The 19,200-nt window shown below is 37.1% G+C and overlaps 1 protein-coding gene across 1 annotated transcript in view; it reads right to left on the bottom strand.

The window, feature by feature from the left end:
• Positions 1–19,200, bottom strand: part of LOC136864414 (transcription elongation factor SPT5) — a 214,654-nt gene that overhangs the window by 145,881 nt on the left and 49,573 nt on the right. The window contains exons 4-7 of the mRNA XM_067141381.2: positions 3,300–3,546; positions 3,097–3,185; positions 2,778–3,013; positions 2,526–2,663 (exon numbers count right to left, since the gene is read on the bottom strand). Coding sequence (XP_066997482.2) covers positions 2,526–2,663; positions 2,778–3,013; positions 3,097–3,185; positions 3,300–3,546 — 710 coding nt within the window. The remainder of the gene's footprint in view (positions 1–2,525; positions 2,664–2,777; positions 3,014–3,096; positions 3,186–3,299; positions 3,547–19,200) is intronic.

Here is a 19,200-nt window from a genome sequence, read left to right as displayed (position 1 = left end):
CCCGGCATTTGCCTGGTGTGAAAATGGGAAACCACGGAAAACCATCTTCAGGGCTGCCGACAGTGGGGCTCGAACCCACTATCTCCCGATTACTGGATACTGGCCGCACTAAAGCGACTGCAGCTATCGAGCTCGGTGTGATTTATTTACAATATGTCTACTAATATCGTCATATTTTATAATAAAGTCGGTATTATTTATCTTTCCCTTTATATTCATCCTAGTCCTCATGCCAGGATTATCCAATTTATCTATAGAAATGCTGGCTTGCATGAATGCTTTTGTTGTGTTTATTACAAATTGCTCTCTATCACTTTTCAACTCCTTTGTGATGTGTAAAGTATCGCCGATTGTTATTTGCCGCTTAAAATTATGTTCATTTGCTTCATTCTTCTTCTTTTTGTGTGTTTCTGATTCTCTACAGTATTTATCGCACGCATCTCTTCGTTTTCACGTAATGCGAACATTACAGTACTTACACATTAGAATCTTTCTTGCAGCATCAAATACATAGAAGGTCTGACTGTTGTATTTCTCGGCCCTCGGAAAAACTGTTGTGACTTTAGTTTTCAGCATTTTTGTACTTAAATGCTGGACATTTGCTGATAAAGTTTCATAAGTGCCGAACTCTCACTGCGAAAGAGTATAATGCCCACTGCTGTATCTACAACCGATCTTGCTACGAACACAACGCCATTTGCTGTAATCGATAACAGATATAGATTTTTAATGATTGCCTTAGAGATCGCGGAACTGAATACACATACATCCGATACACAGGGCTCATCGCTTTGTGTGCATGTGTGTAGAGAATATACAGCGCTATCAATCAACTGAGAAGGAAACTACTATAGTCAAGTTCTCAGAAGCATTTAAACGTTTATTGGAGATCTTTTCCGATACGATTTCCCATTTTTCGTACCAAGTGGGGTATATTTCGTGATTATTTGCGTGATTCGCGTAATAAATCAGATTTCGCGATATTTCGCGAGTTCATTTCGCTAAAATACGTTACGGTACGGTACATACAAGGTCATATATAGGCTAGAAAGAAGATATGAAAAATTTCGTGCGTATCGCTATTACCAAAAAATACGGCCCCTAGTAATACCAATGAAGAAGCAGACGTAAATATTACGAACGCAAATGTTCCGACGCACCGTAAGAAAAGACAAAAAGTTGAAGAGTGGAAATGGGAATCTGCTTGTCCATTGCAAGGTATTCCTACTAAAATACCATTCACTGGAATTCCTAAGATAAATCCTGTTTTTCAAAATATCGACATTATGCCTACACATATTTTTTATAAATTTCTTAGTGATGATTTCTGGCAAAGTGTGTGTGATGAAACAAGGTGAGTTTATAGTACATAGTTCATATTTTTCACTGTAATGTAGCACATTCCATTGAAATGATTATTTTTGAGTATTTCTATGAAAGTTTGACAACATTTGAGCCAGTAGTTGCAGTGATATTATCATTTAAGCACAGTCTTGCATGGACCTTATAAACACCAGCATTTAAATGGTAATTTAAAGGTCTGGAACTGATGTTTATATGGTAAGTGGATGGGTTAAAGAATAAAACCACTAGATAAAATTGGTACAAACAGAGAAAGACCTGAAGAAATTGGGATCACCAAATCTATTGGACTGAGATGAAATTAGAAAAACCATACTCACACAGGGTTTTGAGGACGATGAGAGAAAGACTAACTAACTGACATGTATGGTCCCTGCAATGAAAACACACCCATTACTGGGCTAAAAGAAAAAGCTAACAAAAGTTTATTCTGCGTTGTCCTAAGTGACTCATTCGCAACAAAGAAGAAAAGAACTGTATTCATAGGTTAAATGCACGATTAATGTAAGGGAAGACTTAGCAGTGGGAGAGAGATATTAAAATACTGGGCTAAAGCATGGGTGCAAAATTTATCTGTATTGTTCATATATTTTATCAATATTTTGGAAACTGAAGGCAATGAAAACATGACAAGCCCACGACCTAACAATAAAGAAATCTTTGGCCTGGTTTTTGCAGACAACATCCTTCTGTAATCCTCAACAACAGTTGGTATGCATAGAAGCATCACAAAAATTGCTGAATATTGTACAAAAATGGAATTTAAAAATTAACATTAAGAAAATTAAAGTTATGGTATGTATAAAGGGAAATGAACTAAAGAAAAAAGAAAGGTGGTGGATAGAAGGCATAGAATTAGAGGTAGTCAATAGATAGAATATTCAGGATTAATACAAGCACCTGACGATAAGTGGAAAGAACAAATAAGACGAGCAAATATGAAAGGACTGGCAGCTCAATCTAGCATGAGATGTTTGGAGAGTATGATACAAAATACTGAATATAAACTGCAAAAAAAGTTTTTAAATTCACTTGTAAAATCCAGATCATTGTACAGGGCAGAAATATGGCACACTGATGTTAGGTCTCTCCTCTACCTCATCTTTAGTAAATAATGGGATGGATATTATTAATAGGCCTAAGTAAAATGTACATGTACTTACTTAACGCCAGGCAGGAGTGTCTGTTGGGTAATCTCATCAGACATTTCTTCTCCTCCATCACCAAAGTGCCTTGCTGCAACTGATTCATCAGCATATTTCTTCCGTAAATATTCTTCAATTTCATCCTCCTTCTGTGAACTGATAAAAAGAGCAAATTAACCAATCATGAGCATCTATAAAAAACTAGTAAATTCTACTACATCTGTAATCACTTCCTCATCAACCACTGAAGTGAACTTCACTCATACTTACTCCCACAGATTGGTCCCTCTTCGTCGTCCTTCAATTTCACGAGCAGTAGGTCCGTGCTCATCAAATTCATTTCCGACAATGCCAATTTCTTGAGCGCCTTCCTCCCACTCATCTTCATCTTCAACTTCATCATCAACTTCTGCCTCATCAATGATAAAACCCCCAAAGCGGTCTTTCTTCTTTTTTTTCCGAGGCCTATCTTCCTCTTCATCTTCTTCTTCTTCCTCATCATATTCCTAAAAGAATTTACTTCTGTAATTAAACAAATATAAATGAACATAAAACTTCTCCAAATGGAATAAACTAAATTTTTTCTCACATCTTCAGTGTTAACGTCTTCTCCCTCTGGTTCCTGCTCATCCTCGACTTCCTCATCTTCCTCTCCTGGAGCTGCTTCTTCAGCCTCATCTGCAATGTTGTAAGCACAATCAAGTTTAAGTACCTCAAATACTTCAATTCCAAAATAATTCCAGACTCAGAAAAATGCATTAAGTACCAAAGATTAAATAGCCAGAAACTTACCAGAACGTCGACTACCCCCACTCTTTTCAGATCTTGCTTCATCATCAGAATTGTTTTGTTCATCCTCCGACTGATTTCCAGCATCCGATTGGTTGTCTGCATCTGACTGATTGCCAGTATCTGACTGATTGCCAGTATCTGACTGATTGCCAGTATCTGAGTGACTGTTATTTCCCTCTTCCTCCTCATCATCACTATTCCCTCCAGCATCCGACCTCGCATCCGATCGTGCATCTGACCGAGCATCCTGCAAATAAAATTAAGTAGGAGTTAGCACATTCAGCACATACTAGCTAATACAGTTCAGGGATTAGGGACACCTCTCATCATCAGTTTTGTTCTAAATTCAGTCTCTGCACTGATATTACCCATTAGTTCTAAGCTCTTCACTCCCACTAGTACACCACTCAACACCGAATAAAACTTTTCACCTGTTCTTTCACACAGACAATATAGTGATTACTACATGCAAGCATAAATAGCTGTAATCACTAAATCTACTAATATCACTCACTTGTTTACATGCCATACCTAACAGAAATTATGTTATACACTATGGTTTTCTCAATGACCAACCCCTAAAAAAGAATTTATTTTTTTATAACTGTTAGGTTCTTCAGTCTGCCAAAGCTAATTTTTCAAGTATAATGCTGTTACCATATGCTTTCTTTTTCTGACAGTTAATAAATAAAAATCAGTTTTGGAAGACTAACAGTTATAAATTAGCTCAGTGAAAACTGAAAAGAGACGGTTTTAGATATTACCAACCCCCCTACAAATGCAATCGACCCAAACACTATTCAATGCTTTTCACAATGAACAGCCCCTACAAACACTTTTATGTTATGATCTCTTCCATCAGAATTTAATCCTGATGTAAACATATATCTAGAGATTTCACATAGACATGGACACATTTCACTGGATAAGTAACAGTTGCATACACTGGAAGGGAGCTGTAAAAATATAGTGCACCACAAGTTACTTTATTATTTTTAGAGATTCGGAAAGTGTACATAATCTCAATACAATGTGTTTATTGCAGTGGTGTATATCAATTTGCATTTGTTTATGATGACTGATTAAATAGGGAGAAATGATGCATCGCGTAGTATAATATAGGAAATCCCCTAGCAGTGCAGGAAACCCTGAGCTGTACAGCATAGCTATGGTGCTGTATTGCATCAGCAGTCAGAATTTTGCATGAGCAAGAGGTAGGACCCTCATGTGCAATATCTCACAATACCAAAGCAGAAAATCAGTTCAAAGTGATTGATCATGAGCAGTACATTGTGAACATGTTCAATAAATTAAGTGAACAAAATTCAGGTTTAGCAATAAAGAAGGTAAGAAAACTTAAGGTCCGAGTTGTGTGGTCTAATTGTCTGTTCAGTACATTATGTAAGAATACAGTTTGTTTTAAAGGAGATTTTTACAATCCTGGGAAAGACTCAAAGATATGCTCAACAGTTTTAAAAGTACAATTTCAATCAAAATGGGATTAGAAGGATTTTTTTACATGAACCCGCTACCATGCGTGAAGTACTGCACTGTGTAGACATTGATAACACATTATCCTAAAAAAATTAACAAGTTTAAACTAAAATTATAGGCTTATAAAAAGATATAGGCTTCCAATTTGTTAAGAGGGAATGCAAAAGTGTGTTAACTGAAAGAAGATGATGTAGAAACAAAATTATTTCCTTGAACCTGATAGATTGTGTGTAAAAGTTTGTATAATTTATTATTATGAAACACAGCTTAACATGGGGTATGCAACTTAAAAAGTATGGCTTGATTCTACCAGCAAATCAAAGAAACAAACTTAATTTCCCTGGACTAGACTGAAACATAATCATAATTATATAGGTAGTGACTCTGGTCCTCTGCATGATGGGACAATGAAATTTGAATGAGATGACAGAGCATCATGAAGAAATAATAAGTAATGTCTTTTCATCTCGGTTTCCATCTGTTTTGCTGAAATTCCAACCTGGGAGTGTAAATGGTCAATGCATTCTACCATTCTGTGAAGGTTGAACAAATTCCTATAGCAATGAGAAAAGACAAAACAATTTCTGGGCTTGATAGTCATCATATGGAATGTAAGGTCAACGTAATCAAGGTACAACTCTTCAAAATGAGTAAAATCGAGAGACCAGTGTAGTAAATATTTAACAGATGAAGTAGCACAGAAAGTGGAGCCACTGTGTTCCATGGCATCCACCTTAAAATTCTACTCTTAACCCCATTGAGCTCAGAGAGTCAGGTAAAGAGTTACGTTATGAGAAACAATATGACCTGAAAGATGATGCCTATTCAAATTTGCACGCTAGTCTACGAAGAGTGGTGCTAGCAGCACCACTATGACCTTGCAAAGCAAGTTTGCTTTAAATATGCGCTGTACACTTTGTGAGCATTAGTCGTCATCTGGTGATGACGGTGTGAGTCAAACATTCCTTTAAGGTGACGAAGAAGGCAGTATCTTTTCTTTCTTTGCTATCGGCTTTACGTCGCACCGACACAGATAGGTCTTATGGCGACGATGGGACAGCAAAGGGCTAGGACTGGGAAGGAAGCGGCCGTGGCCTTAATTAAGGTAAAGCCCCAGCATTTGCCTGGTGTGAAAACGAGAAACCACAGAAAACCATTTTCAGGGCTGCCGGCAGTGGGGTTCGAACCCACTATCTCCCGAATACTGGATACTGGCCGCACTTAAGCGACTGCAGCTATCGGAAGGCAGTATCAGCAGCTTACCAAGTTAACAAGGCCATGTATCGCCAGGGCTATGAGAAGGTGGATGTTCTTTCCTTAATAATGCAGAAGACTTTGCAGGGATGCATCCACAGTGCATCGGTGTTGGCAACAATGGTTACAGGAAGGCACTGTCTCAAGAAGACCGGGGTCCGGCCACACATGGGCCATTATGGAGACGGACGACCCCAACATTCGCCGCATGGCTGTGGTAGATTGTATTGTATCTCCAGCAGACATCAGAATATCAGTTGGCACCAGAGTGACACAGAGGATTGTAAAAAATTGATAACTTGAGGGACAGCTCCAAGCCAGACGTCCTGGAGTGTTCATGCCATTAACTCCGAATTGCTGCCATCTGTAACTTCAGTGGTGTCAAACTAGAGCTCATTGGAGGGTAGGGTGGAGTAGAGATCTGTTGTACTCTCAGATGAGAGCCATTCCTGTCTTGTTGCTAGTGATGGCCATACTTTGGTAACGAGGAGGCCAAGTGAGCAGTTGGAACCCAACTCTCAGTGGCATCAAATAACTGGATCTTCTCCAGGAGTTATGATGTGGGGTGCGATTTTCTATGACAGCAGAATGATTCTCATCATTATCCCAAGAACCTTCACAGCAGATCTGTACGTCAGACTGATGACTGAACCGGTCGTGGTGCCATTCATTCACATTATTCAAGCAGGTGTTTTCGAACAGCATATCACTAGTCCACATACCGCTGCTGTCACCCAATATGCTCTACAGAGTTGCCTTGGCCTGCAAGATCACCAAACCTTTCACCAATTCAGCACGTATGGGACGACAAATCCAGTGTTATCCAACACCAGCATTAACTGTTACTGATTTGACTGACCTAGTGGAACAGACGTGGAACTACTTCCAATAAAATGACATACGACACAATGCATGCATGTCTGCATGCTTGCATTGAAAATCGTGGCATCTACAGCAGTTATTAATGTACCACCATATTGCATGTCTTCTTGCACATACTTGAACATGTGACCTGGAAAATTTAATCAAATATATTATCTAAGCAATTGTATAGCCTAAATTGCATTTGTCTAATGTCTTCTTGGTTTTGGAAATTCATTTACCACCAGCAGATATTCCACACCAAACAAAAGAAGACCTGATGTGACAGTTGGATGGTCTAACATGAAATTTTTTGAGAAGTTTGTTATTGCTGATAGCATCTAGAGAAGCAATGATTTATCAGACTGTGACAGTAACGAGTCTAGAGTGAATACGCCATAAGATATGAAAGGAATTAAACATCTTCAGGACGACTGAGAAAGGTAAACACATAATGTGCATTCACCTCTATTTTCATTATGATTGCAATAAGCTGTATTTCTTTTTCTGTTTGAGTAAGCATCTAGAGAAGCAATGATTTATCAGACTGTGACAGTAACGAGTCTAGAGTGAATACGCCATAAGATATGAAAGGAATTAAACATCTTCAGGACGACTGAGAAAGGTAAACACATAATGTGCATTTACCTCTATTTTCATTATGATTACAATAAGCTGTATTTCTTTTTCTGTTTGAGTAGTTTCTTTTCAATAGATGTTGATAAAATTATGATTTACAGTACTGGCCAACATTTTCAATCTGGTGATTTCAGAACAGGAGTTGCCAAAATTATAAAAATAAATTTTCAAATCAACTCGTCGGATAGCCAGCCTACCAAACCAGTATCCCTAATGCGCCTTCTTAGGAATGTAATTTTGTACTTCAATATAAATGAATAAAATAATAATTACTTGCCTTTCCAAAGAAGATTGCTGTGTAAGCCTATTAATTTAGTTTAAACAGTTTAACATCATGTTTGTTTGTTTGTTTGTTTGTTTGTTTGTTTGTTTGTTTGTTTGTTTACTTTCGACATGGTACATAAAGATGTTAAGTCGGTTGAAACCATGGCTCTGTTCAGACTGAATGATAGCTTCTGTTGGCATGTACGATGACCGGCGTTGTATGTCCGAACATGAGACATTGTTAATGTGGGGCATGTTAATACCATGCTCAGCAAATCTCAAATCTTACTTTGGCAGAGGTATAAAGATAACATGTTTACATTACGATTACACTCCCGTGAAAAATGACCATAAGAATAATATTTAACTTCCAGTGTCATTTTCCTTTCTCCTCAATTCCCCGATAAAAACTGACACCCGAGTTATTACAGCTGCATTGTTAGTACTATCAATAATTGCAAAAGAATAATATTTTAACTTGGACGTACAATTTAGAAACATAATTTCAATGTCCACTGCTATCTCTTCTATTTTTCTAGCGACAATTGCAGTGAACGAACAAACTTCTGAAAAGACTTTCCCGAGCTGAGCACAAAATTTCTGCAACTGTCTCCATGTAGTCTTTAACAAATTCATCATCATAAAGCAGTTTTGATTTGTTAGCAATTTTTTTGTGACAATATATAACTCCCTGAACAGCCAATTCACTCTTCATTTTCAGTCTTTCCAATGCACATTGCCGATCTTTAAAGTTCTTCCCTTCAAGTCCATTACTTTGTGCCGATCTTATTAAAGTTCTTTCCTTCAAGTCCATTTACTTTGTCTGATTGAAACTGTCCTCGAATCATATCAAATTACATGTTACAAACTTCATATTTGGTCCGTATTGAAAATGTACATCAATTTAAGATTATTAAAATTTTATTAGTCAACCTATTCAATACAAATGATATTTGCAAAGTTAGGACTTACATCCTATTAAACTAAGGTCTAAAGGGACATGTTTCGCCCTTTAAAAGGGCATCATCAGCCTTTTTACACTCATGCTAAAGGTAAAAATCAGGATCCTGATTGTCGATATAAGAAAAAGTATATAAAATGAGAATAAAAATTAGAATTAATATTATACAATATGTGCAATCATGAGTTCTTAAATGACAATTGACAATTAAAAATCATTTAAAATGTTTGCAAAGAAATAAGAGTTGGTATGGTAATTACATCAGCAATCTTAACCCTCTTGGAGCCAAGAGCCGATCTTGTCGGCCGTTCCCCATCAGCTAGAAGAGGCCAGAGCTCCGCCTCCACTCTACTACTGTAAAGTGCCAGGCCGTTTTCAGTGGAAATACATGTATTTTAAAATTTGCGTATATCTACCGGTGTATAGCAAATACCGGCATGAAATTTTCTACATATCGACTACGTAGAATAAGAAACTGGTTTGGAATGATATAAAGAGTCAAAGACGTTTTATTGTTGATTTATAGTTGTCGATAACGTTTATTTTTAGGAAGAGAAAAATATTTTCGAACTTTCTCTCTCAATATCTACTTTGAAAAAATAATTTACGATACAAAAGAATATACGTAATTATGTATAATGTATTTCTAAATACAATTCTATAGAATAACGAATTTGAACGAGAAAAATAAAAGCGTAAAAACTAAAAATTCAAACATATGTCACTAATAAAAACAAGACAATTTTACTCACCGATAAAATTCGCGTGTATGTATTGGTGTTTGGCAAATACTGACAACAAATTTTCTGCGTGCGGACAACATAGTATTAAAATCACTCTGAATTATTAAATAAGTAAAAAATAGTAGTTGATATTATAGTTTTTTGTTTTCAGAAAAAATAGTTTCTCTTTTTCGGTTGTAGTATATATTAGAAAAATAATTTTACATTACAACAGAATTTACAAAATTAAGAAATGTATGGCACCAAATCCGTGATTTGTTTTGAACTACTAAGCGACCGCTGCTCAGTTCAGTACCTGCAGTTTATGAGGTGAATCATGGTTAGCGAGACGGATCCTCTCAGTAATTATTCTTGGTTTTCCAGATTTCACCTTCAGATATCTCCTCAATTGTAATCACTTAGCGTCACTTAGATTGAGTGAACCTCGAACCAACCCTCAGGACCAGGCGAAAATTCTTGACCTGGGCGGGAATCGAACCCATGACCTCCGGGTGAGAGGCAGGCACGCTACAGTTGGCCCGCGGAGACCGGCATTTAGGTAATGATAGAGGGCTATATGTGACTATATGGTTTAGCAGAGAGTAAGTGAAAAGTAAATTGAAGTGTGATATGGGCGGAGAATCAGACGGTAGGGCATGTTTAGGTCCAAGAACTTCCTTGAAGGAGACATGAGGTTGAGGAATGTTGTCGGGTTCATTGGGACAAATTTCTACAAAATGTTCTCCAGAGACATCATCATCATATTCGTTATCACTAGTTTCATCTACCACCATATTCAGAGTAGCTTTAGTGCTGTTAGACACAATTAAACGTCTCTTCTTTAACTGTGGTGATTGCGCGGTCGTGTCCGGTATAATTTCGTCGCTACTCTCTGAACTAAATTCCCTATCGCTATCCCATAAATCATCCGCGTTAACGCACTGTTCTAAATACTGCATTAATTTATTGTCATCAATACTTGCTGAAAAATTATCACGTGAACAACATGCAATTTCCCTGTCACAAATCCACTCACAGCAAGGAGCAATATCTTACTGACCGGTTAGCAGTATTTGTAAACACAGGAAACGACTCTGGTGAAAGGTATAACACCCTCTTAGAACTGCCAAAGCAAGGCCAGGCACACAATAACGTGTAGCCCCTTAACTACAGGTTGTAACAAAAGTATGCACGTCACTATAGGTTGCCCCAAAATTATGTATATCACAGAATTTTAAGCCGGCCGATGTAATCGGCTCTGGCGACTTCCGACTAGATTGTTAACGGCCGACCAGATCGGCTCTGGCAATTTAAAGGGCGCATGCCCGCACTACCGCCTGGTACCAAGAGAGTTAAAATGATCTTATAAAACTGTACAAACTAGCCCTTGAACAAATAAATAATAAGAAAGTCTATGGCTAAAGTTGCCGTATCAAGGTCCGTAAAATTCGGCTGGAAGCAACCTGATTTCAAATGGAGAGCAAATTAGAATCCAATGGCCACTCAAGACAACATAAAACCTCTCTCGTTGAAAAGTCGTAATGAAACTGTAGTATGGCGCATGTAGATTATAAAGTTGTGTCCAATCAATCCATTAATTTCATATTACACGAAGTGGAATCGCGGTCTCAGTATTTTTGTTGAAGGAGTTGTGAGAAGTTAACTAATAAGTGCCGCTGTACAAATTTTGTCAGCTCGTACACCGATGGTTAAATGGGAACATTCTTACGTGTTGGCTGTAGTTTTGAATGTGGATTGACTATTGAAGAAATATGGTGCAGAATCTGTAATGAAAAGGAGAATAAAAAGGTAAGAAGTTTAGAGGAAAAACGGTTAAATTAGGGGAATTGATATAAATTAAATTACGTTCTCGGTTTTTGCAGTATGAACTTGTTGCTTGTATGGTCTCGGAACGAGTGAGGTTTGAATGGCGTGTGTTGTATCTGTGTGGAACTGAGGGAGGGGGGTGTGATGGATGAACGGAAATAGGCGGAGCGTTGAGCTTGCGCGCTATTGGCTGTTGAAGATGGGGAGTTAAGGAAGAGGAGTGTAATGGAGAAGAGGAGGTGGACGGAGGGTTTAATCTACATGCCGTTGGCTGTGGAACATTAGCAGGGGCGGGGACGGAGGGAGTTACTTTTAAGGGGAAGTTGGAATCTTTACTGGAAGTTAGTTTGAGGTTTTTAAGGATTTTATTTAAATTTGGATTTAAAGATTGTAATAAATTGGGTAAAGTCTCGTATAAGGGATTTTTTATTTCGATGGGATCATGGAGATTTAGGTCTTTGTTGTAATGTTGATCCAAATATATGTAAATGTTTTCTAATTCGTTCATTAATTTTCCTTTATCTACTATTTTAATGATTGTTAGGTCCTGTTCGATGGTTGTGAAATGATGACCTGCATCTTTCATATGTGAACTCATGGCTGAAAATTTATTATGTCTATTGGCATTATAGTGCTCCTGGTATCTAGTAAGGAAGCTCCGGCCTGTTTGCCCTATGTATGATTTTTCACATTGCGTGCATTTGAGCCTGTATATGCCTGAGTTTGAGTAAATACTATTGTTCTTGTTGAGTGTATTGTGGTTGAAAAATAGGCTGTGATTGGTGTTTGTCGTCTTGAAGGCAATGTTAATGTTTTGTTTTTTCAGAGGGTTTGTTGCTTGGTAAATGCCTGGATTATTGTATGTAAAGGTGGCGAATTTAGATTTTTTAGGTTTTTCAGGGATGAGGTTTGTTGCTAGTTTATATTTAATTTTATTAATTATTCGGTTGATTATTTCTATTTTGAAGCCATTGAATTTTGCTAAGTTTTTAATATAATGAATTTCTGTTTTTAGATTCTTGGGTGATAATGGGATTTTTAAAGCTCTGTAAATTAAAGTATAGAAAGTAGCTTGTTTGTGGGAGTTGGGGTGTATAGATGAATTTTTGATTGTTATTGGAGTGTTGGTGGGTTTTCTGTAAATTTGGAAGTCAAATTTTTTTTGTCACGTGTTATAGTTAAGTCTAAAAAGTTAATGGATCTGTTGACCTCATCCTCCTTAGTGAACTTGATATTTTGATCAAGGGTGTTCAAAAAATCCAAAATATCGTTGCTATTGTTGAGATTACTGTCAATTATTGCAAATGTGTCGTCAACGTATCTGAGCCACAGGCTGAGACCTTTTATTTTTGAAGTTATTTTATGATGTTCCAACGAGTCCATGTATATGTCTGCCAAGATGCCTGATAAAGGATGTCAAATTGCCAGGCCGTCTTGGTGGTAGATTTTGCCATTGAAAGTGAAATAGTTGTTTTTTAGTACGAAGTTTAAAATATTGATGAATTCGTCTATTTCGGGGATGCTGAGATTGCTGTGTTTGGATAGGTTGTCCTTGATAATGTTTACAGTTTGTTTTGTTGGCACGTTAGAATATATGTTCGTGATATCGTAGGAGCACATGATGTGGTTAGGGAGTAGGTTGAATTTCTTTAAAAGATCGCAAAAATCAACCAAGTTCTTCAGAGGGGATTTGTTGTTGAAAGTGTAGTGTCTTTCAAGGAAATTTTGGATGTATTTTGAGGTCTTGTAAGTTGGGCTTTTTCTGCAATTAATTATGGGACATATAGGTGTATCTTTTTTGTGTAGTTTGGGTAATGCTCTGGCTGTGGGAATATTAGGATTCATGGTGAATAGTTTTTGTTGTTCTTGTTCATTAAGTAAAAAAGTTGAATTCTTTATCAATGTTTTTAAATTTCGCTCAATTCCGGTGGTAGGATCTTTCTTAACTATTGAAAAAGTCCCATCTGCAAAAAAGTTTTCTGTTTTTGTAATGTATTCATTCTTATCTAATAATGTGGTAGTCCCTCCTTTGTCCGCTTTAGTTACTATGATATTGTCGTCGTTGATCTTCGTTTTTAAACTTTTTATTACGTTTGTATGAATGAAGTCGGAAGTTTTAATTAATTCTTTGGTGACTGTTGGTAGTTTCTTTTTTATTTCATATCTGGTGTCGTTTTGCAAATCTGGAGGGAGATTGGTAATGTTAGACTCGATCTCTGCTACAGTGTTGATTATGTCATTTTCTTTTTGTATGCTTGGCCAATTATGTTTTAGACCTTTGCTTAGTAGGTCGATTTTCTGTTCTGAAAAGTTTGTCTTTGTCGTGTTAACTATGACTGGTGAGTTGTTGAAGAGTAAATTGTTTTTTATTATTTCTACATTCCTATTGGATGATTTTAATTGGGTCTCCTTTAAGTGTGCAAGCTTTTTGTCCAAAGTTTTTTGTTTTCTGCTTAGGATATCGTTTAATTTATAATCTACATGCAGCTGGAATGAGCTCCATTCTATTGGGGATACGTATTGAGATATTGCCAAATGTGTTCTGTATAACTGTAAATTTAAAAGCATTTTCTTTTGTGGGATGTTTTGATTTCGTGCTTGAGCCAAATTTCATTAGTTCTATTTTGAGTTTTGGTTAAACTGGATGTGGTTATGTCTTTTCTCTGAATATGTCTCAAGAATCTTGGAACCAACTTTAGTTTTTGACATTCTTTTAAATAAGCTATGTCTTTACCTATTTTACAGATTTTTACCTTTAGGTTGAGATACTTGTTCAAGTTATAATTAGCCTGGTTGGCTTTAACATTACATGTTACAAACTTCATATTTAGTCCGTATTGAAAATGTACATCAATTTAAGATTATTAAAATTTTATTAGTCAACCTATTCAATACAAATGATATTTGCAAAGTTAGGACTTACATCCTATTGAACTAAGGTCTAAAGGGACATGTTTTGCCCTTTAAAAGGGCATCATCAGCCTTTTTACACTCATGCTAAAGGTAAAAATCAGGATCCTGATTGTCGATATAAGAAAAAGTATATAAAATGAGAATAAAAATTAGAATGAATATTATACAATATGTGCAATCATGAGTTCTTAAATGACAATTGACAATTAATCCCATTATCACCCAAGAATCTAAAAACAGAAATTCATTATATTAAAAACTTAGCAAAATTCAATGGCTTCAAAATAGAAATAATCAACCGAATAATTAATAAAATTAAATATAAACTAGCAACAAACCTCGTCCCTGAAAAACCTAAAAAATCTAAATTCGCCACCTTTACATACAATAATCCAGGCATTTACCAAGCAACAAACCCTCTGAAAATACAAAACATTAACATTGCCTTCAAGACGACAAACACCAATCACAGCCTATTTTTCAACCACAATACACTCAACAAGAACAATAGTATTTACTCAAACTTAGGCATATACAGGCTCAAATGCACGCAATGTGAAAAATCATACATAGGGCAAACAGGCCGGGGCTTCCTTACTAGATACCAGGAACACTATAATGCCAATAGACATAATAAATTTTCAGCCATGAGTTCACGTATGAAAGATGCAGGTCATCATTTCACAACCATCGAACAGGACCTAACAATCATTAAAATAGTAGATAAAGGAAAATTAATGAACGAATTAGAAAACATTTACATATATTTGGATCAACATTACAACAAAGACCTAAATCTCAATGATCCCGTCGAAATAAAAAATCCCCTATACGAGACTTTACCCAATTTATTACAATCTTTAAATCCAAATTTAAATAAAATCCTTAAAAACCTCAAATTAACTTCCAATAAAGATTCCAACTTCCCCTTAAAAGTAACTCCCTCCGTCCCCACACCTGCTAATGTTCCACAGCCAACTGCATGTAGGTTAAACCCTCCGTCCACCTCCTCTTCTCCATTACACTCCTCTTCCTTAACTCCCCATCTTCAACAGCCAATAGCGCGCAAGCTCAACGCTCCGCCTATTTCCGTTCATCCATCACACCCCCCTCCCTCAGTTTCACACAGATACAACACACGCCATTCAAACCTCACTCGTTCCGAGACCATACAAGCAATAAGTTCATACCGCAAAAACCGAGAACGTAAGTAATTGAATTTACATCAATTCCCCTAATTTAACCGTTTTTCCTCTAAACTTCTTACCTTTTTATTCTCCTTTTCATTACAGATTCTGCACCATATTTCTTCAGTAGTCAATCCACATTCAAAACTACAGCCAACACGTAAGAATGTTCCCATTTAACCATCGGTATACGAGCTGACAAAATCTGTACAGCGGCACTTATTAGTTAACTTCTCACAACTCCTTCAACAAAAATACTGAGACCGCGATCCCACTTCGTGTAATATGAAATTAATGGATTGATTGGACACAACTTTATAATCTACATGCGCCATACTACAGTTTCATTACGACTTTTCAACGAGAGAGGTTTTATGTTGTCTTGAGTGGCCATTGGATTCTAATTTGCTCTCCATTTGAAATCAGGTTGCTTCCAGCCGAATTTCACGAACCTTGATACGGCAACTTTAGCCATAGACTTTCTTATTATTTATTTCGTCAAGGCCTAGTTTGTACAGTTTTATAAGATAATTTAAGATTGCTGATGTAATTACCATACCAACTCTTATTTCTTTGCAAACATTTTAAATGATATTTAATTGTCAATTGTTATTTAAGAACTCATGATTGCACATATTGTATATTAAATTGATCATATCAAATTTACGAGCATGATTACTTTCATAATGTCTCTTAATATTGTATTCCTTCATAGCAGCAATTAATTTGTTGCAAACCATACAGGTTAGCCAACTGCAGTAAATAAATATAAAGTAGTCCACCTATCTTGAAACTCTCGACACACTCATACCCGATTTTCCAGTTCTTATTAACCGAAGCAATTGTAGACAACGAGTTAAAGAACACAGCCTACTGGAGAAACACTGCACTCAAACCACGTTCAGCCAGTACCATTAGGTACTCCAACTAACCATCAGTTTTTAGATTTGCCCTCGCCCGGTGTACAGAACACAGTTTGCCACGAAATCTTGCTGGCTGAGAAAAGCGGTGTTGCTTCACAGATCATGTCAAAAAAGGGATACTAATGCAGCCTCAACAAATCTCCAATGGCCAATTTAATAGTCTCTGCAGGCTGTAGGTAGCAGTCTAAGATCATATGCTTGGCTCATTTAACGGTGTGCAAAATTTACGCAAGATTGGTGATTGCCCGGTACGCCCCCTTCCCTTTCAAGTTCAGTTAACTTTGAGTAATCCTAAAATCTATCACTACTAACAGACATAAATGACCACTCCAATAATTGCAGGCAAAAGCTTGCCCCTAGTCCGCAATACATTCTGTACTTAGCGGGGTTACACACAGTTAAGGAGCAAGATCTTTATGTAAAGACATCAGCAAAGCTAAACGATTAAAAACAACATGCAACCACAGGCAAACCTGCAGCACTATCTGACAATGCAGATTGCCTACCTAGCCATTACCGTATTTAGGCGAATAATCCCAACATATCTAAAAACAAAATGAGGTAAGAAAATAGGGTGCGGGGTTTAGTTGTGTCAAGATTGGCAACATGCTTCTGGCTCACCTAGTTTTCAATGTTGGCAATAATTCACCGCTAACAAGGAGATAACAAATGCCTGGAAATTGAAAGGAAGTAAATGTAAAAACTGTTACGAATATAAAAAATCTGAACGGGGTTACTATGATGGGAAACGTGTGTAGTTGTGCATGGGCCCAGTGTTGCCAATTCAGCAGTTTTCCCACTAGATCTGGAGGCTTTTAATGTTAAGTTAGCGGGTGAAAATCAATGACAGCGGCTAGTGGGTTCTAACTTATGAATAGCTGGAATCTAGCTGGAAATACCATTGCTCTTAAATACGATTTTATTTACTTGTATAGTACCGACAACCCTAAATATGTATTAGTAAGTGAGACTTTATATTTTAATGCTAATGAAAATAAAAAGTCTACATAATGATGCATCATGGCTTTATTTCTTATTCTGCTGAAAATAAGAAATTAGGACATTGGAGTCTTTCTGGTGTAATTGTCTGCCTCATATATGGCGGCTCTACTTCAGATGACAGGGGAGCCGCTGTGTCTCACTCAGAAGAATACTATATGCTCCCAGACCCAGCAATCTGTCGACAGGTGAAAACAAACTTCCCATCAGGTATGCCGCCAGCCAGGCCTTAACATCCAGGCTGCACCATCTAAAATCTCTATGTGTCTGGAAATGGTGGAATAGGCCTATTTTGCGTGTTGTATAATTTGGAAATTAATGTTAACTGTGATATACTGGTCATGTCATTCAATACATGACTGTGCATGTTCAACCACGATCCTTTTAATAAATATAGTAGTTTAAAATTCTAACAGAATTTGGAGAAAACTGCAGATTTATAAGATCCATCTAACGGACTGTGCCAAACACAGTTGGTAACTCTGCGTGGGCCGTGCGTCAGTTGAAGTGAATCACGTGTTTGAGATGGCAACTAAAGATACACGCTATAGGTCTTTCACGGCCAAAGAAAAGCTGCAGATTATAGAAGATGCGGAAGAAATTGAAAATTGTGCAGCAGCAAGAAAATACGACGTGGACGAGAGCTGTATTCATGATTGGCGAAAAAATAAATTACGGCTTCAGCAAACTAGTAGTAATTACCAGGTATTTCGTGGACAGAAAGCAAAGTTTCCTGAAAGTGAAGAAAGATTATGTGCGTATATCGAAGAAAAGAGATCATTCGGTTGCGCTGTTACGAGTGAAATGTACCAACTTAAAACCCCATCGATTCCAAAAGAACTAGAGGTTACAGGATTCCAAGTTAGTCCTGGATGCCTTTTGCAATTTTATGTTCGTTATGGCTATAGTTTTTAAAGTAAAACTACCATCGTGCAGCATCTTCCAACAGATTATGAAGATGATTTTGTCAATTTCCACAAATATGTGATCAATCTACGCAAGAAAAACTCTTATATACTTTCACAAACACGCAACCCGAGCCAAATACCAATTTTCTTCAAAATGCCGCCTGATTAATCTGTAAACAAAAAGGTGCATTCAACGTCATGGTTAGAACTGGTGGGAATGAGAAGGAAAGGTGTACAGTTATGCTTTGTGTAACCGCAGATGGAAGAAAACGCCCCCATACATCGTATTTATACAGAAAACAATTCCAAAAATACACATGAAAGGCATTATCGTAAAAGTGCAACCCAAAGGGTGGACAGATAACAGACTAGTAGCAGACTGGGTGAAGCAGGTTTGGCAACGATGCCCTGGAGTGTTACTAAATCTCAGAAATATGCTCGTTTTAGTTATCGCGGGAATACTACTCTAGAAGTTCACGAAATTTTGAAAAGGGGTAGAATGGACTTATTAATAATTTTAGAAGGTCTAACCTCCGTTGTCCAACCACTTGACATATGCATCAACCGGCCTTTTAAGGCGGCAGTGAAACAACTGTACACACGTTGGATGGCAGACGAAGCACATGAATTTACGCCTACTGGTAAAATCAAGTACCCAGAAGCGAGGCAGATTTGTAAATAGATAAAACGTGCTTGGGATTTCATTCCTCTGCACGTGGTGGAGAAGAGTATCAAGAAATGCGGGACCTCTAATTCGCTGAACGGAACTGAGGATCATGTGCTGTGGCAGAACGATGATGGTAACAACAAGCAGGACTGCGATTCTGCCAGTGATGACTAACACTAAGAAGATTACAGGTAAAGGGGAATCAATGTACAGTATCTTTATTTCCGCGCAATTTGAAGATACACAATTACGGTATGCTTTTTCTATCGTAGGATGTACGAC

The sequence above is a fragment of the Anabrus simplex genome, chromosome 2, assembly GCF_040414725.1.
Source record: "Anabrus simplex isolate iqAnaSimp1 chromosome 2, ASM4041472v1, whole genome shotgun sequence".
NCBI classification, from domain to species: Eukaryota; Metazoa; Arthropoda; class Insecta; order Orthoptera; family Tettigoniidae; genus Anabrus; species Anabrus simplex.
Note: the sequence above shows the minus strand (reverse complement) of the source record. Positions and strands in the feature narration are given on the sequence as shown.